At 47.4% G+C, this 23229-nt stretch overlaps 1 protein-coding gene across 1 annotated transcript in view; it reads left to right on the forward strand.

Moving 5' to 3' along the window:
• cobl (cordon-bleu WH2 repeat protein) overlaps positions 1-23229 on the forward strand; it is a 59916-nt gene that overhangs the window by 7761 nt on the left and 28926 nt on the right. Inside the window, exons 3-10 of the mRNA XM_056602817.1 lie at positions 4710-4889; positions 8089-8299; positions 10531-10759; positions 12500-12544; positions 13213-13301; positions 14203-14271; positions 19616-19795; positions 21435-21575. Of these exons, the coding sequence (XP_056458792.1) occupies positions 4710-4889; positions 8089-8299; positions 10531-10759; positions 12500-12544; positions 13213-13301; positions 14203-14271; positions 19616-19795; positions 21435-21575 (1144 nt within the window). The remainder of the gene's footprint in view (positions 1-4709; positions 4890-8088; positions 8300-10530; positions 10760-12499; positions 12545-13212; positions 13302-14202; positions 14272-19615; positions 19796-21434; positions 21576-23229) is intronic.

Here is a 23229-nt window from a genome sequence, read left to right on the forward strand (position 1 = left end):
GTCAGTGACGGCTTCCAACGTTACAGTCGGAAGAAATGCCTCTCGGAGCAGCATGCTCACCCAGCCATCCAGAGAAGGGCAAGGCTCCTAACCGCACGCATGACCGGTAATCTGAGCATCAAGGCGTACCGCAGAATCGAGGAAGTTGCCTTTGTCTCCTAGCAACCACAAACAAATGCCCTGCCTGCAATGTTCTCTGTGACTCCCTTCCCTCACTTAACACCCCCCCCCCCCCCATCACCCGACCTAAACACCACAGGCACACACTTCTGAATGTAGGTGCACTGTTGTGTGAGGGTATGGGGCTGGACTGTACCAAGGGGGGTCCAGCATGCTGACTAGCTCCGCCCGCGCCAAGAAGTGGGTGAATACAAGTTGCTATGGGGATGCCGTGACACCACATTGAGCACCAACGCTAAGCCACGGGCTATGTAGCCACTGGTGGTGGTGGTGGTGGTGGTGGTGGTGGTGGTGGTGTGTGTGTGTGTGTTTCTGTGGTTGTTCGTGTGTTTGTGTATTTTCATATTATTGAGGACACCAGACACCAGTGTCAACTTTATCTCGTTCTTTCTCCCTGTCTGTTTGTGGTTTGTTTCTTGGTCATTCTCTTTTTTAACATCTCTAAGATATAATTTTTAGTCCCGTCAGTTAATTACATACTCAGTGAAATCTCATAATTATTAGTGCTTCAGGGAGGGTTAATATATGTTGCGCTGTCTGGGACAATTACAGGTCTCTGTTCTCTCAGTAAATACGCCCCGTTGTTAACCACATAAACACACACCCATTACTGACAGGTGCACCTCACTTGGTTTACTGACTGACCCGTGTCCCTGACCTGCTGACCGGATGAATAGCTTCCGTTCATCAGTCTTGCGGCCTAGTTAATGGACTTTGGAGATGGCCAACCCCTTATTGTGGCCATTCCCCAGCATCACACCACGCTGCACTGAAAATAGCATTTATTTGTTTTTCTAATTTAGCCGCAACTGCATATTACAAGACTGCAGCGTTATGGTGATGCTCGAATTATAAATCATTGCAGTGGGAAAGATTCACTGTTTTGAATATGTTCCAGCTGCCTCATTCCTCTACAAAGCTCACTCCCAAACGTGACGAATAAGTTCAATTTTTTCAGTTACGCCCCGTGCCCACTACCTCCTTCAGTCAACGGAGGTGGGAAGGCGTTGCTGACTGATGGGGGAGTAGTCTTTGCAGAGGCATCCGTCAGCCAATCAAATCGCTTCGCCGGGTTCTTCCCGCTACTTCCTGCTTGTTGCGATGCAAGATGACCCGCTTTCCCGCTTTCCAGTATCGTCAGAGCCCGATTCGCGTCACAGTGCTTAAATTTGCAGACGCGATCTGATTGGATGACGGATCCGTTGCTGCCGAAAAAGTTGAACATTTTTCAACTTCTTGACTGAGCCGAAGGCTCCAACGGAACGGACGGATCCACAATGCATTGCGCGTCCGTCCCCATTAAAGTCAATGGGGATCACGCAACGGACGGAGGTAGTGGGCACGGGGCGTTAGACCTTCCTTAACTTGAGCTATTTCCACGGGCAGAATGAAGGCTGCCTTAAAGTTTCTTTCCACAGTCAGGTTTATTTTATTTTCGGTGTTTTTAGTGCTATCAAGGTCATCTGATGGTTTAAACGGTAATGTTTTTGTATCCTCAAATGCTGTGACCTTCTGGGCTTAATGCTTCTCTAGTGTCCATCAGTCTGTCCATCTACCAGGCCATCTGTCTAACCACATGCTGTGTGGTTAGATACAAACTGTATGAAGGACTTATAAAACTGACAATGAAATAGATTCAGATTACAGTAGTGACAATCCACTTTGATGAGAATGTCTACCTGTATTCCTTACCCACCCAATATTATATTGACGATTTTCTAATGATAATTAACAGTTGGTAAGGAAGGTAAATCATTGAACTGTAAAGTTCTGAAATGAACACCAAAGTGAAAAGCTAATGGTCTGGACTCAGACTTAGAAGTATGCTGTTAAAGGGCATGTCTTCTGGTCACTCAAGTTAAGTGCACAGAACAGGGTGGCTCTGAAAAGGTCTGTTTGTAGTACCCTCCCACCAAACGACTTTACACACACGCATCAAAAGTCAGGTGTGTGTGTGACCTATGGGATCCCATTTGTAACCCAGTCAGTGCAGAGGCTCAGATGGTACTGCCCTGGCCTTGCCAGATGAGAAACTGAGTTTCCTGCTTTGCTCTCTCTCGCTCTCTCACACTCACACTCACACACACAATCACACACACACACACTTTCCTTTCCCTTTAATCTGTTTTCTCTCTCAGACTCTGTGGGAGATCGGCCTTTTCCAAAGGAACTCTTTGTTTGTGTGTGGGTCTGTGTGTGCGTGTGACCCATAGAAAGGGAGAACGGGGAGAGATTGAGTGACTCATAGCCTTGGAGGGATAGGGACATCCAACTCACAGAGGGGCCACACAAATCAAAACCTTGGCTTATGGAAAGATCAATATCAGCTGCATTTTCTGTTTGTCAAACATCTCACACACACACACACACGCACGTACGCATGCACACGCGCGCGCGCACACACAGTTAGGAAATTTATAAATGCATATGCAGTGGCTCAGCAAAGAGTGCCAACGCTTTATACACAACTATTACAGAAGGCCATGCAATGCTGCTTATACTCGCAGTGTTCGTCTAACAATCTTTGACAGAGAGCAGCATGGATGCACCGATTGTGAAATTCTGGGCCGAAACCATTGTTTAAAACTAACAATTTGTCCGATGGCTGATTTAGATACCAACGTTTTAATTTCTTTGTTTATTCTTATGTTTATTTTTGCGATTTATTCCCCCTTCTGTGCCCTTTTTTATCATAAAAAATATGTTTTTCAGCCCTTCATCCTACAAATAAATTATACTTTTGTGAAGAATAACGGTTTCAGAATTGACGCAACACAACAGATCGACCAATGCCTCTGGTGAACCCATCACATTCACCGACTGACCAGTCGCACCAACCAGGCATTTATCGATGTCTCCCCACAGATCCCATGTTCAGCCCCTGAACATGAATCACACCCCCTCTCCCGTCCACTACTCCCGTTGCACGGGTCAGTGACACCACCCTGGGACACAGCGGGCGAGTGTACCCATATCCGACTTGGCCGTTAATCGTTAACCAGGCGCGGGTTAGAGTCCGTATGCTTGGCCCTTCTCGGGTGCATTCCTGCCTCGTTCGTCTCTCCTGGACCACGCAGAGGTGGACGCAGGACGCGACACCCCCCAACGGAATAAAACCATATCCGGACCAGTCAGTACACGAGGCTATCAGAGGGGGAGAAACACACACATACACACTCAAACTCGTATACACTCGGATATGTGTACCCGCAAGCCCTTGAGACTGGATCTGTAATCTGGCTGACACGCTGCCTTTGGAAGGAAAGATAAACACAATCACAAGGACTGCTGCTGTTGCCGTGAGTTGGATGTGAGGTTATTCTTTGTAATTATACACAACTGTTATAATCCAAGGTTGTGGTGTCGTATTTGAATATTTCTCTGTCGCCGTTGAAGTCGTGAAGACCCAGACACTCTACAGTGGGTAGACAGTGAGCTGTTGGGGTGTTGTTGTCCCTTTTGTTGGGTGTGTGTGTGTATGTGTGTGTGTGTGTGTGTGTGAGTGTTACATGCAAAGGGCAGATTACACTGAGCTGAAGTGAGCTATAATAGGGGAGTAAGTCATTGACACCTGTGGCGGCTCCACTCGTAGTCGTTCTGCCTCATGCAGCACTTTCAGTTGGTTCAAAAAACAAGCGTTGTTCAAACACACTGCAATCGGGTCCAACGCACAGCGCACACACATTTATCATCGTGAGCACGGCTTCAAAGGTAACGCTACAAACAAGACACTTTATGCGTCGGTACAGTTATTAGGTCTACCTTATAGTTATAACATGGTTATATTGCGGTTTATACATATTTTATACTAGTTGATGATATAAACTGCTATATAATATGTTTAAACTAGTATATCACTTTAGGACTATTTTTTTATTCATTTGATTCATCCCTTTCAATTCCTTCCCTTCGTCAGGTGTGACAATGGTCATTACTAACAAGGAAAGCCAATTGCGATTTAATCACAATCGCAATCCTTATCTTCTATGATTGTGAATTGTTACACAATTTCCAAAAATACTTCAGATTTTTCACTATATTACAATTATTTTGTAATTTGTTCCTCTTTAGTCCTCTGTTTGCTTTTGGGCGTTTACATTATTGCCATCGGTTTATATAACTCTTTCAAAAAGAAACATTTAAAATCGTATTGACACTTTTCTCTGCTTTCATGCCATGACTTGCAACATCGCCCTACTTAGCACCCAGTGAACTAGGGTGCGTTCTTAAATAAGCACCTCTACGTGCTTAATCAGTACTACAGTTTGATTAGGGACTCTTTTTGAAGCGAGAATTGATTTTGAAGCGAATCGTGAGACACTGAAAGATTCCCACCCTCTAATAGAATCACCACGGCAACAACGTGGTCAAGAAATCCCCCTTGACAGCAAAGGCGAAACTCTCCTGATTATTTCCTACTCGGTCAACACCCATCACATCCGCCCCCAGGTTCAAACCATCCGTTAACATCAACACTAATAAATAATGTTCATTTTTTTGTTTCGTTTTTCCCGACCTTTTCCTTCCAGCAAAACCATGAAGCCGCGGGCCCCCGCCCCCCCCCCGGCCCCTGAGCCCGCCCCGCGCCACATCTTCAGGAACGCCGTTCCCGACGGCGCCGGGGCCAAGGAGAACACCATGAGGACCTCGGTGTACGTGCACGTCACCTACCCCCAGGGCAACCAGACCAGCATGACCGTCGACGGCAGGTAGGAGTGACAGAGCGAGAGAGAGAGAGAGAGAGAGAGAGAGACTTTGGAGCTGTACAATGAACCTGTGACGCCTAGCCTGGATATCATCCTCGTTCATCTTTACTGCTTTTCCATAGCATGGAAATGCACGATTGTGTGAATCCATGTAGGATCGTGGGATCGCTCTCAATCCTCCATAACATAGGATGTCTCTGAATCAGCAGCCGAAAGCGCACACTTTATTAAGGGAGGGGGACGGCAGTAGCTCAGGAGGTTGACTTTTAACCGGAAGGTTGCTAGTTCGATCCCCGGCGCCGAGTGTCGAGGTGTCCCTTAGTAAGACACCTCACCATTACTGCTCCCGACGAGCTGGCTGTCACCCTGCACGGCGGACACCGCCGTCGGTGTGTGAATGTGTGTTTGAACGGTTGTAAGTCTCTTTGGATAAAAGCGCCTGCTAAATGCCCTCAATGTAAATGTAAACAACACAAAAATGTACCCGGGAGTCCCCAGGAAATGATGAGCACTGCAGTTCGACAGGCGAGTTTATCACTGATTGACAACACCTGAGTCAGCTGCTGACTCACCTGTATTCTAGTTACATCCCGAGTGCATCTGCCCCTCCTCTCTCTTCTATATGGAAATCACTGACCCCCCCCCCCACACCACCACAACCACAGTATCAGCTCTTTGTATTTAGGGCAAAATTGCTAAGATATATTGCTCAGCCCTAGCACCTTGTCCTTGAGAGAAGCATTTATTGTTGATGGAAAGGCCAGCTCACCTGGCCATGTGAACTGAAAGTACATTCTGTATCCACTTGTATTTGTTTACCCAGCACACACTATCAAGATGTTCCCCGCAATTAGCTATAAAATTGTATTTTTATAATCTGTATTATAGTTTATGTAGTTTGTCAACAGTATCAAGGTGTCAAAGCTTGTAAAATAATTACGATATTTGGATGTATATAGTGCATTGCCAGGGAGGCAATGAGGCTTTGCAAGTAGGAGACCGCAGACAGCAAAGTCTGCCCATCCGTTTCTCACACAGCCCTGGTAGACGGGGATCTGTAACCCATGTGGTTCAACAGAGTTATTATTATTCTGCCTTTTTGTGTCTCTAATGAGCTACTGTCCTCTGGAGCATAAAATCAGGGGTAACCTCACTGGGACAGCACAACAAGAGGCTTCTGTTGATGTCCACGGAGCCCATCTAGGTTAGTGGGGGCACATTCTTACAGACAGGGGGCGCTGTAATCAAACCTACCCTACGGCGGGGGTTGGTTTGTATATAGTGTCTGTTCATCTGTAGTTTGTTGTGGATGCATTGGTACTGAACCTAGTGTGTAACAAAGTCATTTTTGGTAATATAGCACAAGGAAATGACAATTTGCACTGGGGTGAAGTCATTGCGTCAAGAAGCGTTTTTCTGCGAGTTTGCGTGCAGCTTTAAATCGCCCAGGACTCTTTAAAGATAGAGTGTCATAAACCGCTGATTCACGTGGGCCCGACCTGCTGTTTGCAGTATCACGGTCACCTGCTCGTAGCGTGTGAGAGTCGGGGTAGAGTGTGCTGTCAGAGGCCTTCTGACAGCAGTGATAAGGATGTTATGGGGGCTTATAAACCAATCAGCTTTAAAGCTGGTGTAGCTGATTAGAGCCTGGATCTGTGACTCAAAATCAGCTTGATGTACACTTTCTTGGATTGACAAAAGCATTTGATTTGTGATTACTTGGAATTGTCAATATTTTGTTATGATTTATATGGAGAGAGATTATTCTTGTCGTCTTGGTAATTCCCCCTGGATGGGGGAATGGGTTTTTCATGTGTGCAATGTTAAAATTCTGTATGTCTGCTTTACAAAGTTACTAATATATATATATATATATATATATATATATATATATATATATATATATACATAATATTTTATGGGAATAGTTAGCAGGAGGATGACCTATAACACATTTGTTAGATTATACTTGTTGGTTTGCATTTAAAGCCATATTTTTGTTTTCCTTAGGTGTGTGTTTATGCTGTCTAAGTATATTGGCTATGGACTATGCACCATGTGTTTTATATTTTCAATGGTCTCTTCAATCTCTCTTCTTTCTTTCTTTCTTTCTTTCTTTCTTTCTTTCTTTCTTTCTCTTTTTCTTTCTCTTTTTCTTTCTCTCTATTTTCTTTTCTCTCTTTTTCTGTCTTTCGTTCTCTCTCTCTCTCTCCATCTCCCTCTCTCTGGCCCTCTCTCCATCTATCTGGCTTGCTCTCTCCTTTCTGTCATTCGATCTGGCAGTTCCCAGAAAGCAATGGCGACAGTCTATTGGTCTCTTTATCCTGGGATGGACAGCTAGCCCTAAAGGACTACCCCACTGCCTACTGCTCATCAGCACACACACACACACACACACACACACACACACACACACACACACACACACACACACACACACACACACACACACACACACACACACACACACACACACACACACACACACACACACACACTTTGTGTTAGTAGGAGGCCGTGAGTTGTTGGCTACTGCTTGTGTTTTCATCATGAAAACATTTATAAGTGACTTCCGCTGTTATCCCGTCATTCTTGTTTGCTTTCGATTTTTCAGACATTTCCCAGCAATTCTTATAAATATGGCATATAACCAAGTTTTGTCTGTGTAAAAAATGAATGTTTATGTAAAGTTTATTTTAAAACAAAAGTGCTTATGATTGTAATCTGAATTCAAGAAGACAGGGAAAGTCCTGTTGAATTTAAAGTGTGCACCACAATGATGTCAAACAGGTTCCTTTGTACCGCAACTCGTGCCCGTTACGCTCACCGCAACGAGTTGGCGATTAAAACAATTCTTTTCTGTAGTCTTCTGCAATTAGCGACCGCTCACAACAGCAGTTTCGTTTCAGGACCAGACAGGGAGAGTTACACCCTCTCTCATTGTACGGGGCATCAACGACTCCATCTGTCACAGCTAAAACCACCGGCCCGTGTAACTTAACGCCCCGCAAGGACTCTCTACTTCCCCGCTCTTCCCCTGCACCACCTCTCTTTTGTCTCGTTCTTAACTCGTATTTTAATCCACCCCTTTTGTCTCCCACCGCTCTCCATCTCCCTCTCTCCCTCAATCCCCCACTCCCTCTCTCCCCCTCCTCCCCTTCCTCTCCCTCTCTTCCCCCCCCCCCTCCCCCGCGCTCTGCAGTAAGGCTCTGATGGACCTGAGGGTGGAGCTGTGCAGTCGTCAGCACCTGAACCCGTCCCTGCACACCCTGGAGCTGCTGTCCCCGGAGGGCCTCCCGCTGGCCTTCAAGCCCAACGCGCTGCTGGGCTCCCTAGACCTCGCCCGCATCCTCATCAAGGAGAAGGACGTGAGGAAGGAAGGGCTGCGCAGGCCGGCGCCCAAAATACCCGAGGTGAGTGCGGGTGGGGACGGCACTACACACCTGAGGCTCTCCACCTGTCGCCACCCATCTGTGGGTCTCCACCTGTCGCCCTCCACCTGTGGGACTCCACCTGTGGCTCTCCAGTCTCCACCTGCCTGCCCGGCTTGGTGGAGTGGCAGGCGGGCGGGTGCGGGCCCTCGGTGTAGCTACAGCGTGCGCCGCGTTAGCATGCTCCCCTTGTTTTCTTTTAAAGTTATTTAAAAGGGACAGTGTACGTTAATCGACATGTCCATTGCATAGGACATGTGAATGTACCCGATTTAGCTATTCAAAAAAAATTTCATCTGTGTGTGTGTGTGTATGTGTTTGTGTGTGTGTGTATGTGTGTGTGTGTGTGTTAGCATGCTCCCCGGCTAGCCTAGCGTGTGTCCCTTTGCATGTGGTGTGCTGTGATGTTTGTTTATTTATTCATTGGAATTGGTTTGTTCGTTCCCGTGCATGACTGATTTTAATGGATGTCGGGCCGGCCTTCCGGAACGTATGCAATGGTTTGAGGAGGTAGTTTGGAGCCGTTGTTTGGGGTGTGGTGCGTGAGCAGGCTGGATGGGGAGAAGGCAAGTGGATACATGCCACATATGGAGGAAGTGGGGTTGATTATATGTGGAATTTTAATGGAGATTTAAATGCCAGAAGATGACCTAGACTTGCTGTTCACCACCCTGCATGAACTTCCTAAAGCCTCTCGCGCTAAGAATGCACTGATAGATCGCTCTCCACAGTTTTGCATGTGTTTTAATATTTTATGGTTTTCTTTTATTCATGCCTTTCTTTATCGACCCGCGCTTGCAGCTGTCAGTAGCCCCCTTGTTGCACATAACATAACAACAGCATTTTAGATCTTGCGTAACACCGTTGCTACCCCAACTCCCCGCTCACCCACCCACCCACCCACCCACCCTCTGTCTGTTCCCCTGCTGTCCGCTGGCAGGGAGCGAGGCCAGCCAAGCCTCTCAGGGCCGATGCCAAGGTAGGACGCCGCGTCAGCCCACGCTGACCCACCCCGGCTTCAGTGTGCATTTCTTCGTCCCATCGCTCTCACGTACTTTCCTGCGCTCTTTCTCCTCTCCCTGTTGCCCAATCTGTGCGGTTAACCTTTCCTCCCTTTTTCATTGTTCTCATTCCCGATAATACTATCCCTTTCATGTCCTTTCTCTTTTTTATCCTCCTTCCTTTCTTTCTACCTCTCCTCCCACTCTCTCTCTCTCCGGATGTCTCTATCTTGCTCTCTCGCTCTTCTCTCTCTCCCAACGTCTCTATCTCTCTCTCTCCCCCGCTCTCTCTCCCCCTCGTCTCTTTCCCTCTCTCTCTCTCCCCCGAAGTCTCCTCATCTCTCTTTCATTGTGAATAATTGATGAGCTCCTCACCTTTAGTTACCATGCATTATTCCTCTCTCTCTCTCTCTCTCTCTCTCTCTCTCTCTCTCTCTCTCTCTCTGACCCCCACACATGGCCCTGGTCCACGAGGCCAACGGTGTCCCTGCAGATCTTGTTAGTCATCACTCTTTCATGTCCGACTCTTAACTAATTTCCGGCAGTTAGAGCACAACTCTGTCCTTGGCGTCTGAAACAGTGCGGTGCTGATAGCGATGATGATTGGTCCGATTTATTCATACATACCTTCATTCATCTGGATGTGACGATTACACGCGGAGCAAATCATGTGAGTTGTAGACTTGAAGTACTACACCGGGTAGATTCCCCTGCTCCTTGACTGCTGAGTGGGGTGCTTGTGGCGGAGGAGGTTATCCCGAGCGAAGGACATGCTGCGCTGCTGTCCTGCGCCACTTCAGTGATAAGGGGCCACTGGGCAACATGGAGGGCCCGGGGCCGTGCTGAATAACAGAACACCAAGCAGCTCTGTGGGGCCTTACATGCTTGCATTGTGTACACACACACACACACACACACACACACACACACACACACACACACACACACACACACACACACACACACACACACACGAAAAGTGAAATGCAACTTTTGTTTTCTGGTTGCTCTTTGCTGTATTGAATGATGCCTACTTCACTAGACCCAAAACCTAACCCGATTTGTGACACTTTAATTTGTCATTTGTTTGGATCTTTATTCATCAGGGCGTGGCAGAGCTCCTTGTTGGAATGGCTTTGGACGAATTTCAATAACAATACTTTCTCTCTCTCTCTCTGTCTGTCTCCCGCTCCCTCCCTCCCCCCCCATCAGAAAACGGTGCGTCTGGTGGTGAACTACCACCGCACCCAGAAGGCGGTGGTGCGGGTCAACCCTCTGGCGCCCCTGGTGGACCTGCTGCCCGTCATCTGCGACAAGTGTGACTTCAACCCCGCGCGCGTGCTGCTGCTGAGGGACAGCCTGAGCGGCCACGAGCTGCCCCTGGACCAGTCACTGGCCCAGCTGGGCATCAAGGAGCTCTATGTGCACGACCAGAGCCTGGGTAAACCACACACAGCTGGCCCGTCCACGGCCGTACACAGCGATACACACAGCACAGAGTCCTCCAGGGGGGGAGGTGTCAAGGGAGGCCATTTTGGTTTGAGTCTGTGTAGGTCTTTGGTCGCGGTCACAGTCTCATAGGGTTTAAAACGTCTCAGGCCATGTTTAAGGATACCCCTCAAGGCTCGAAAGGGAAAGTAATAGTCCCCCAAAAAACCCAGGGAACAAGACCTCGGAAGGACTCCGTTTGGTGGACTCATTTGAAAACAAATGAGGATGTTTATTAGCTTTTTCTTGAGGTCCCCAATGAAAATAACCAAAAAGAACGACACAGAATCAAGCGTTAATCAATTTGACCTTCATTTTCCTTAAAATATCAGTGGAATATGTTCAAGGGTAAGGAGGTCACCACGCACCAGCCAGGGTGGAAAAGTTAACATTTTCTTTCTCAGGAAACCTTGACAATGACCTCAAATGATGTGGCAGGTCTTCAGATTGTGTTTCCAGGCCAAATCCCTGAATGTAGTCGTATATTCCTCTGCATTTAAATCCTGGTGCAAACAAAGAAAGGATTGTAGCTTTTGATTTAATCTTTGGCTATGTCCACAACGAGATACAATTACTGCAACCTTATCCTTTCGCTTTCTTTGTGATATGTATTGCTGCTTATATTAAGGTAACAGTTTTGCAATGTCAGTGGAAGATACAATACCACCAAGTAATTAGTGAAAAAATAAAAAAACCAACAAACTGGCTACCCTTGAAGGCAGTTCATTGTTTGAACGATAGTACAGGCATGAGACCTTGTTATGAACGTAGCCTACTAAATGAAATAGAGATTACTTTATATAATAGTGTGTATATAATGTGTTCCTTGATGAACAACCATTGAACCTGAATTGGCTGAATTCAATTAGACCCTTTGAGACAGTACCGCGTCGATAGCATCTGTTTTCAACCTCCAACCTGTTGAAGGTCCGACCAGCCAGTAATATTTCCACGGGCAGTCGGGCGTGTGCTCTTTATTTTTACCTGTTTATGAAACGCTTGCGACACGCAACACTGGTTTCTATTATTGTAAACTTGAGAATCCTGTGTCACAGTCGGGTGCACACACAGCACTACCCAGTACACCCATAAGCACATTCTCCAAGAATAAAGGTATAACCCGGCCATAATCAAAATAAATCATCTACCAAAGTTTCCACATTGGCAGTGTTTTATGATCTCTTTTTTTTTTTTACTTTAAAGGCCATGCCTGAATAGAATCTTGGTAAATAGAATCTTACGAAATGTATTAGCATAGCGGCTAGCAGGGAGCTAGCAGCATTAAACGAGCGCGGATGAGCCTGTAAGCTTTAATGAGCTGTCTCATCACTGGTTAAAGTTCAGCTCGTAATGTTATAATGTTAGGATGCATTGCCATAGAGACTGCCCTCGGTCTCCGGGGCTCCGTCATACTGCGATGTAATGTGTACTTTCTAATTTTAGCTCCTGCCTCTCATTGGCCCGAGTATTTACAGTTGATTCGGAGTGACTGATACAGTTACTGACATTCCGATTTCAACACAACGCACGATTGAGACATTTATGACGTCTTTAAATCAGCCACCGCCGGACAAAATGGCAGATAACACAATCAACGTTGGAGTCATGTCATACTATGACTTTCATTAGCCAAAAGTAAAAGGATAAACATACTCTTGTCTGTCTAATGGTCTGTGATGTTGTTTCTTTTCAGTACTCCAGCCTAAAATGGCTTCTGCCCCTGCTCTTAACTACTCAGGTATTACACAGGAACTATGTTTGTTTCCTGCCTGTAGTCTCCCCAGGTCTGTGGCTGAAACGCAAATCCTAACACACCCTGCTTATTAACCACCTGCTTTGTGTTTTGTGTGTGTCATTATGTCTTTCAGTTTACATTACTAACAATTATTGGGTTTTAGTTTGGCGTAGGCTGGGCTTGCGTTAACCATCACTTTTCCTACATGGTGAAGGCCCTTGTGCTTTTATATCAGCTGCACGTAGTCAGTATTTTGGGATGTTTTTTTCAATAACAACTTAATGGGGGGTGTAATGAGCATGAAAATAACCGCTTCATCGATTGCCTTAAACCAAAAACAGGATTGTTGAATCCTAATGATCTGGTTAATTGCATCAGTGGATAATTAAGATTATGGTTTGAAACTGTTGAAGAAAAACCAAGCTATGTAATGGTGCCCTCTAGTGGCCCGTTTTAATGGGAATGCGCTGTTTTAAGTAACTGCCAGTTTCCCATCTAGATGACGCTAAGAAGTTGGAGATATTCTGAATTGGAATTGTGTTTTTGTATCCCAATGCCTCGAAGTAGCACCCGATAACCCCCCTAATCAAGGAATTAACTTTATACTCACTTCTATCTTCACCAGACTGTATTAGTGATACATTTTAACTTGAGCTTTTTGTCGTCTCTAGACTCTATGAGCTCCAGCAATCTCAGTGTGGGGACAGCGGAGAAGAGAGGCTTCCTGGGAATCTTCCGCTTCAACTCAAGGAAATCCAAGGTAAGCCTCTTATTATCGTTCTCAGGATTGTTGTAGATTGCATGTATTTATTACACTGGTGTAACTTATAGCAGGTACCAAATAATAATGAATGATATGAGCTACACTCTGGTTTACACTGTGCCTCTGTGAAGGGTGTTTAGCTTATTGAACGTACAGAATATTTATGAATGATATGAGCTACTCCAATGTTTACCCTGCTAAACTGCCTCTGTGAACGTGGTTTTATTGTATAACATTGATGTACTGTTTACAAGGAAAGGCACTCAAAATAGTGTGTAGTGTCTCTATATAGAACAGGCTCAACACAAGTTTATGACATGTATGGATGCCAGAGACCTTTATTGCATGGGAACCTTTCACTTCTACTAATAAAGGTCGATGATTTAAAGCGTTGAGGCTCCCGTTGGACTACTGGGACGACTGATTTACCGGTAGTTTACAATAGATGGCACCAGTTGCACATTTTCTACATGACCCGTAGCCCGCATGAGGTCATCAAGTTAAAAATTAAATTTGAAACCAAGTACTTCTGTGTAAAACATCTGTGGTAGAGAACTTCGGAGAGATGAGTGCATGCTTGATTCAATTTGGACTTGTTACTTGTGTGTCTGCCGTGTGTGTCATCTGGTGTCACAACATCGCATGCAAAACACCTTGTTGACTTTTATGGTTACCAGGCCCCCTGCTGAATAAGTGTTGGACACGCCTGTCCTCTGCTTATTGAGACTGACTTGAAGGGGGATTTACAGGGCCCTGCCCCAGAACGAATGCAACCTGAAGGCATTTGTTAAAGGGGGGGTCAGTGGTGTTCTGCACTCCTTCCATTGGAAGGGTAACCCATGTTGCTGCATGGCTGACTGCGTGAAAGCTGCATGTTAGCTGTGCCTTCCCATTGCAGGCTGAGGAGGCTATGGATACTGATTGCACGGATGCTAAATCTATGCAGAGTACAGACGCACCCTCCAACGTAAGTACTACTAACTAACTACTAACTACTGTCCTGGTTACTTGTGTTTGTCGAAGGGCAGTGGCATGTGTAATAGCATGTATCAAAGCTGCATTGTGCACAGTTCTGTCTCTGATACCAGAATGGCTGATGAGATCAACATTTATATCTAGAGTCGTTGAAGCTTAGATACTGGCTTGGTCAACGATGTTTGAAAATGCTGGAATAAACAGGCTGACAATAAGGGATGACCTTTGGTACTATGTCTTGCATTGTTTGTTAACACAGTATGAATAAATCTTAATACATGTCAAGTATCCAATCGCTGTGACTTTCGATGTGTTTTTGTTTCAGCCGTTCAGTATCTCTGTGCCCAGTTAAGATAAAACTACTTTTTAAATTACTTTCATAATTTAATTATTTCCTTGTTATTTTCATATTGCAGAATAGGCCTTCATCACAAAGGATCAAAAGAGGTGGACACAGTTGGATGTCGTTAAGTAGGGGCACTGGTATTTCTAACCAGACCCATAATCAACATTACAAGACACACCTGTATTCATCTATACTAATACACAATCTGTGATGAAGGCCTACAGCGGATTTGATTCTAGTGTTATTGGTGTTATTCTGCGTTCAGCCCTACAGGGGGCAGCAACAGCCTGACAGTTTAGGGAGACGCCATGACACACTGCTTTGACTAACGGGCCCCATGACTGTGTACGGTTCTCCTCAATTTCAATATGCCGTCCAAGATAAGCACATGGAGATGCACGCACACTAACACACTCACACGCACACAAGAAGCCTTTCTCCTGTTTAATAATATATGTGAAATGTAAGCCAAGGCTAATATGAACTGATAAGGATCCAACCGCTGAAGCCTCAGGATTTCAACCTTTAAGAACATTTCAGTTGTTTTTTTCTCTTCATGGAGACAACAAGCAGGTTGTCTCATCTCTCTCTCGTTGTTCTATACTTGGACAGGTGGGTTAATGTGACGGTTGAATTGACCATTTGTTGTTCCACCGCCACATTGTCATACTCTAAGGACATCATCACCCTTACAGTGATTGACAGAAATCCATAAATCTCGGCTTTTTTAATTTTTTTATGAGTTATCAGGGTGTGCATTAGCTGACAGAAAATCAGGTTCCATGAAATCTATTGCAACGTCACGTAATGTCATTTTAAAGTTTTCCTTGTTCCCGTCATACCGTTTTAAGGGGCGGAGTCTTTCCTCCCTCCCAGCTATGTACCTAAGTGGCAAACGAATCACGGCAGCCTTTGGATACTCGCATCACCAAAGACGGCAGCTGAATAAAACTATGCTTGTTTTGGACTTGGGGGAGTAGAAAACAAACCAAACCATGACATATCTGCGACATGTTATGGTTTTCATGTGCTTTGAGATGCTGCTGTCCATCACGCCAGAGCAGGCAGGGCGAGGCACTGCATTAAGCAGAGCTCTGGCTGTTATTGCCATAACTCAATCCCCTTTATTACATTTGGGCTGGCAGACTACCCCCCCCACCCCCACCTGACCGGCCATCTGCACCCGGCTCGGATCAATACTCAGTTTGATTGGGTTATCCAGGGAACAGGGCCGCCCTGTTCTGGACGCGTCCATCCCGGCATCAGGGCTGGCGTCTTCGCTGTCTTCTTCACTGTCTTCTTCGCTGTCTTCACTGTCTTCTTCGCTGTATTCACCGTCTTCTTCGCTGTCTTCTTCGCTGTCTTCTTCGCTGTCTTCTTCGCTGTCTTCTTCGCTGTCTTCTTCGCTGGCTTCTTTACTATCTTCGCTGTCTTCTTCGCTGTCTTCTTCACTGTCTTCTTTGCTGCTTTCCTCTCTTTGTTCTCGGCCCCCTGACAAACATTGTGTGTGTGTGTGTATGAGCGTGTGTGTATGTGTACGTGTCTATGTGTGCCCCATGCTTCACACAACGCAGCGCCCGTTGTGTTCTACATCACCGTCTGCATGATTACAGCATGATGCGCCATTCCCCATCTTCACCAACATCCTCTTCATCCTCAGCCTCTGTCTGCTATCCTCTGTTGTTCTTCCTCTCTCTGAGGTATTATTTTAGATAGCCTCCTAGCTACCTTATCCCCCCCAGAGGGGAGGCTCCATGTTACGTCTCCGTGCGCCTCCTCTAGCACTATATTCTCCTTGTTTATCTCCTGTAACCAATGGAGAAGAGGAGGTGGACACGGTGTCTTTGTTTTGGTAGAAAGGTGACGCCAACCAGGCGCCTACAGCCGGCCTCACCGTGCTGATAAGGTCACCCGGTCGCCGTACAGCGTGCTCTCAAATCCCCCGAAGCACCCTGGAGTCAAGCGCCACACAAAGGGAGAGCTCTGTTTTGGCAGAGCCTCTGGTTCTTCACCTTAGGCCTCCTCTGATCTTATCACAACATGACAGTAGGCTTTCTATGGGCCTGAGCCTCTCTCCCTCGCTCTCTCTCTCGATCTCTCGGCCTTGATTGGCCTCTTAAGCCGCACATTGGACCACACAGATGCACAGACGCACACACACGCACACATCTACTAATGCACACACACACACACACACACACACACACACACACACACACACACACACACACACACACACACACACACACACACACACACACACACACACACACACACACACACACATGCGCGCGCGCCTTTATCAATGTCCATTAGGGCCAATGATAAAAGGTTAGGCCCTCACTGATAATAGCCACGGTAGAGTAGGTAATCTGATGCCTCTGTCTGCGCTGACATCACTCAACGTGTGTGTGTGTGTGTGTGTGTATGTGTGTGTGGTCCCATGCCTCATTGACAGGAACCACCGTGTACACTAAGCCACAAAGCCAATGTGTTCAAAGTATTCTCTGGCTTTTAATTAAAGGAGGCTGGCATCAGCACTTGTTGTTCCACTGTGTTCTGGTGGTAAACACATGGCATGAGAATCACGTTTACTCTGATATGTTTCCTTTGAGGAAACTCATACAGTTGTGGATCATATCAGATGTGATCCTGTGTTGTCAAGAGTCAATTGGCACAAAGCTTTTCAAGATGCACCAAAATGCTTTTCTTGGTTAGAGAGAAAATGTGGCATTGATTTGTGCTATTTTTTACTATTCTTCGAGTGTTCCTCCAGGAACTCTCCCTGCTCAGCGCGTCTAAGTAGAACACCCTCTGATATTATTTTGTTCTTTCCCACCACTCGCTCCATCTGGTCTCACAAAAGCATAAGATCCATAAGCTGAATTCTTTGAGTGAGAGAGAGAGAGAGAGAGAGAGAGAGAGAGAGAGAGAGAGAGAGAGAGAGAGAGAGAGAGAGAGAGAGAGAGAGAGAGAGAGAGAGAGAGAGAGAGAGAGAGAGAGAGAGAGAGAGAGAGAGAGAGAGAGAGAGAGAGAGAGAGAGAGAGAGAGAGAGAGAGAGAGACCTCTGCCCTGGCTAAACTCTCGCAAGGAAGTGAAACACATGAGCACTGTGCAGTGTGAAAAGTTCATCGGCTGGGGCTTGGCTTCTGCCCTAGGACTTCACGCACGCACACGCACAAAATCAGACATGCACATACAAATGCCCACAAGCGTACACACTCAAACTAAATAAATAAATACACGCGCACACACTAAACACACGCACACACACACATGGAACACCCAATTGGTTACCCGCTTAAGGCAGTTGGCTCCTTGAGAAGGGCCCTTCTGTGACTCAGCGTTTAGACCTATGCCGCCTCCTCCTCCCTCTTCTCCTCCTCCCTCTTCTCCTCCTGCTCCCGCTCCTCATTCTCCTCCTTCTCCTCCCCGTTATTATCCTCCTCCCTCTTCTCCTCATTCTCCGCCTCCTCCTCCCCCTTATTATCCTCCTCCTTCTCCCCCTCCCCCTCTCCTCCCCTTCCCCTTCTTCTCCTTCTCCTCCTCCTCCCTCTTCTCCTCCCTCTCCCCCTTCTCCTCCTCCCTCTTCTCCTCCCCCTCCTCCCTCTCCCCCTTTTCCTCCTCCTTCCTCTCCCCTTATCCTCCTCCTCCTCCCCATCCTCCTCCTCCTCCTCCCTCTTCTCTTCCTCCTCCCCATCCCGCTTCTCCTCCTCCTCCTCCTCCTCCCTCTCCCCCTTCTCCTCCCCCTCCTCCTCCTCCTTCTCATTCTCCTCCTAATAGCTCCAGCCATCCTCATGGTTCCCAGACTGCGGCCTCCATGTTGCTCTTGGCCTTCCCTTAACCCGGCCGCATGCGTTCCAGCACGTTCACAGTCCGCTTGTGGGCGACTCTGTCGGGTCTCTCAAGTGGATGGGTTTATTTATTTATTTTTGGGTGGGTGGCGGGGGGGGGAGGGGGTGAATCATAATTTCCCATGATCCTCCTGTCCAGACACATGGGAGAAATATGCTCTCTTGTTCTGGTTGCAGGCGCACACCAGGTGTTGTCCTTGAATCTCTTTTCTAGGTACTCGGTGGACGAGCGCCACCGTGATCGTAAAAAATAGAATACCCGGAATTAGGGCCGACGTGGACGTCTCTCGCACGCTGCAGAGCGAAGGGAATATCAAAGTCGAATCTGCATCGCACTCCCCTTCAACCAAGTCCCGCCCTCTTGATATTTAGTCCACAGGGAACTTAGCCATCAGAAGAACCAAAGCCCTCCCCACTGAGCGGTCGCTGCTCCGCGTCCAATTATTTCTAATGACCTGGACTTTATGTTCCACCCTCGTTTGCTTTTTTTTTCTCCTTTCTTTCTTTCTTTCTTTTGGTCCCCCTCCTTTCTTCTCTGTCTCTCCTTTTTGCTTTGGTTTCATGCCGTGTCCAGACATTGTCTGAAACCATAAATTAATCGGCCCTATAAAGCACGTCTCTCCTCCTCTTAGACCGTGCCACTGGGAGCGGGGTGAGCGCAAGGTTGAGCTTGTGTCATTTGGAGTCCACCCCCCCCCCCACCACATCCTTGTTCTCGCCAAATGGATTCTCCCTCAACCGTAGCGGGCCAAGCCTTTGGGACGGGGTCCAGACTTTCAGGAATACTTCAAACTGGGTGCCGAAGGGCTCTCTTGAAACGCCACTTTGGAGCGACGGTTTCCAGTTAAGGTTGGGGATCGTCGTTATAGTAACGTCAACATACCGTTTATCGGAATCGACCAATGAGTCTTAACCAGCCCAATCAAAAAAGTGTTACCTTTGGACCATAAGTTGCAATTTAGGTCATTAACATGTACATTCAGTGCATTTAGCCAACGCTGTTTCTATACCTACAGAAATGGTCACTGCCTTTGTTACGAAAGCACAAAATGGGCGCAACACCACCATGGCAACCTCCGTTGTCATGCGTGGTCATGTTTGTCCCGTAACAAGTGTGTCTTCCTATCCCCCCCCAGGGTTTATCCACGGCGTCGGTGGCCTCTGAAGCGCGGCCCAGCACTCTGGGCCAGTCCCAGTCGGCCATGAACCTCTCCAGGACGTCTCCCAAGAGCGATGCCAAGAAACGGAGGGCTCCGGCCCCCCCACCTACCCCAGCCGCCTCCTCCCTGGGACAGTGCAGCCTGGACGGCTATCAGGTAGGAGGGACGGCTCTCGAGACTCACAAAACGTACATTTTCCCTGGGGTAGATGACGATGCATGCACAAGAAAGGAGGTCGGATTAAGGTTGTGCACACACAGATGTTGGCGTGCACGCACGCACGCACACATGCACGCACACCCGCGCGCACACACACACACACACACACACACACACACACACACACACACACACACACACACACACACACACACACACACACACAATAAGCCTCTCATTGGTCACTGGGAAGTCGCCATCATAATAAGAGACTCTGGTCTGAGGCATGTGCAAAGCGCTAACAGCCTATCAGGGTTAACTTGAGCCATTCGACCGCTGCATCGCATCTGTTTTCCCTCCCTTGTACTGAGCTGGGATTCAACACCACTGGGTCAGGCTGACCTGTATCATCTCTTTATGGCTGCGTGCGTTGGCCTGCAGACGGAGTTTAGCGGATGCAGGTGTTATTGGCGGGGGGGAATCGCTCCCAGCCAGCACGCTGGATTGTTGATTACATAGCTGATGTCACACCTCCGGTGTGAAAGTGTGTGTCCCCAGCCCTCCGGGGCACTCATGTCGTTTTGTCACGGTGACATTCGGAGAATACTATCAGCCCTTTGTTTGGTTTGTCAAAAATGTGGCACCGTATCTGACTGGCGTTGTTTATATTTTATTTATTTCAGTTGGCGGTGTTTAATCCCAGCCTCCCTGCTGTCCTGTGAGCCTGCTTCTCCTGATCCCATTCTGTTATGATGATCAGGACTGTTATTATGATCGTATGCCAGTCAGGTTGTGGCCGTCGGCACATACCGTTGTTAAAGTGGCCGCGCTCCAGTGTGCAGGATACTCAAAGCTGGGTCCCCTAATAATAGTCTTCCTAGTCTCTCTCTCTCTCTCTCTCTCTCTCTCTCTCTCTCTCTCTCTCTCTCTCTCTCTCTCTCTCTCTCTCTCTCTCTCTCTCTCTCTCTCTCTCTCTCTCTCTCTCTCTCTCTCTCTCTCTCTCTCTCTCTCTCTCTATCTATCTATCTATCTATCTATCTATCTATCTATCTCTATCACTCTCTCATCTCTCTGCTGCTGCCCCAGAGCTCACTTTGAAGCATGCCTGACTGCACGCACGGCAACATGAAAATCCAAAGGGGGTTACCTTCGGTATAGCCTCTAAAAGTGCACTTTAGATTAATAATTTAAAGTCTGAGAGCAGACCAGCTCAAATCAGAGTGATTGAGGGCAGACCAACTAAAATCTTGTTGAATGGGGTAGTTCACTTTGAATTCGCTTCATATTCGTGTCGACCAATCACGTCGCGGGAGGCGGTGATCTATAAGTACGTAATTGGCTAATGGGGAACGCAAACTCAGCCAGCGCTAGTCAACTCAAACCGCTAAAACAATCTGTTCAGATACCCAGCATGTTGTAGAAGAAGTGTCTGTAAAGTTTTCAAATCGACACTGTGCATACCGGCCACTGTAGAAATACAATCATAGAAATCCCATTGGAAGGCTTCATCCACGGTGCAGAACCAAACCCATCATCCCCGTGTCCCAGGGGCATGTGGTTGGTGGAGCCACCTGTGGGGTGACTGCCGCGTCAGGGCCTGACGTCAGACTCTCTCCAGCGGCTCCTCTCTGTCCAGGAGATTTACACGCGTGACACAGGGCGATTAGTGACGCCAGAGCTGGCAAGCAGATTGCACAGGGTCACAGGCTGGCCAAAGGTTAAGTTCATGCTGGCTCATGTCCTGAGTCTTCAGCCGGGGAAGAGGCTCCAGCAGTGGTGAGGCTCCCATTCGTTAACAATTGGATTAAAATGTAATATTAATAAATGGCATTACATGCATTGCCTTTCAGCACACCAACGTGTGTGTGTGTGTGTGTGTGTGTGTGTGTGTGTGTGTGTGTGTGTGTGTGTGTGTGTGTGTGTGTGTGTGTGTGTGTGTGTGTGTGTGTGTGTGTGTGTGTGTGTGTGTGTGTGTGTGTGTGGACGGACTGGAGGCCTGGCTAAAAGTGCACAGTTCATATTACTATGTTAAGAAATGTCTTGGGACTGCGGTATGTAAAAGTGTGCACCACACTCAAACACCTTTAGTGTCACATTATGTACATAGACAGACACACACACATACACACACTAAATGTCCACACACAACGTACATGCACACACACACACAATGTACAAACAGACACACAATGTAGACACACACACAAAGACACACAATGTATACAGACAAGCGTGAAGACACACACACACACACACACACACACACACACACACACACACACACACACACACACACACACACACACACACACACACACACACACACACACACACACACACACACACACACACACACACACACAGCCACAGCCTGCCCGTACCCGCACCCACAGGGAAGTAAGAGCCGGCACACAGAAGCAACGCGGGCCCCACGGGGGCCTGACATAAGAGCGGCCCCTGCTACCCGCACCACCCAATGCCTCTGGAGTGTGAAGGGAAGATCAGAAGCCCGCCCCCCGGGTCGTCTGAGGACAGCCCCTCACGGTGACTGCACTCATTACCGAGCTACCCCCCCCGCCACCGTAGGGCTGACTGTAGTTGGGAGCGCTCGTAACAGACCGACAGCCCGCGCATGGGGGCTAATGGGCACTGGCAACATTATGGGGAAAAAATGACACTGATGAGATTGGCGTAATGAAGCATTTGCGTTTGGATGTCGTGTGTGTGTCTGTCTATGTACAAAATATGTGTGTGTATCGGGGTGTCTGTGTCTGTCTATGTTCATTATATATGTGTGTGTGTGTCTAATGAGCATTCGCTGTGTCCGTCTACGTACCTTCTGTCTGTGTGGGGGTGTGTGTGTGCGCTCGCATGTGAATGCTCTCTCCCAGTAGAAGGGCGTTAACCCGCGGTTTGGCTCGTCGAGTACAGAGCGAGAGGCAGATATGGTACAGCGTGTACTACGGCTGACGTCACGCGGTTGAACCGCAGCGGCGACTCCACACTGTGCTCCGCAAGACTTCCACGGCCGACTGAAGCCCGGAGCCCGACTCAGAGAGGCGGCACTCTGATCTGATGTGGGCGGAGGGATCAGGCTTTTTACTGTGGCCGCCGCCAAATGAAGTCACACGCTGTTGGAAACATTCAATCAGGGTTTCTGTAGCGACCCTGCTGCGACCCCTAGCCACTCTCCAACCGTGGTGAGGATCGAGTCTTATGGAGGAGCATAGGCTTATTGATGATCTACTTCATTTGTTTTTCTTATGATCTGACAGATGACTGATTCCTACTGGAAGAATAATTTATGTTCTGCAAGGAGGAATGTTAAATGGAAGCTCCCATTGAGTGGAAGTTCTGGATTATGAATTTTTGCGGGATCTCGTTTTAATCCAATTTGCTCCCAAAAGTAAAGAAATCTAATCTTGGGTCTG

Source organism: Gadus chalcogrammus, chromosome 11 (assembly GCF_026213295.1).
Source record: "Gadus chalcogrammus isolate NIFS_2021 chromosome 11, NIFS_Gcha_1.0, whole genome shotgun sequence".
Lineage (NCBI taxonomy): Eukaryota > Metazoa > Chordata > Actinopteri > Gadiformes > Gadidae > Gadus > Gadus chalcogrammus.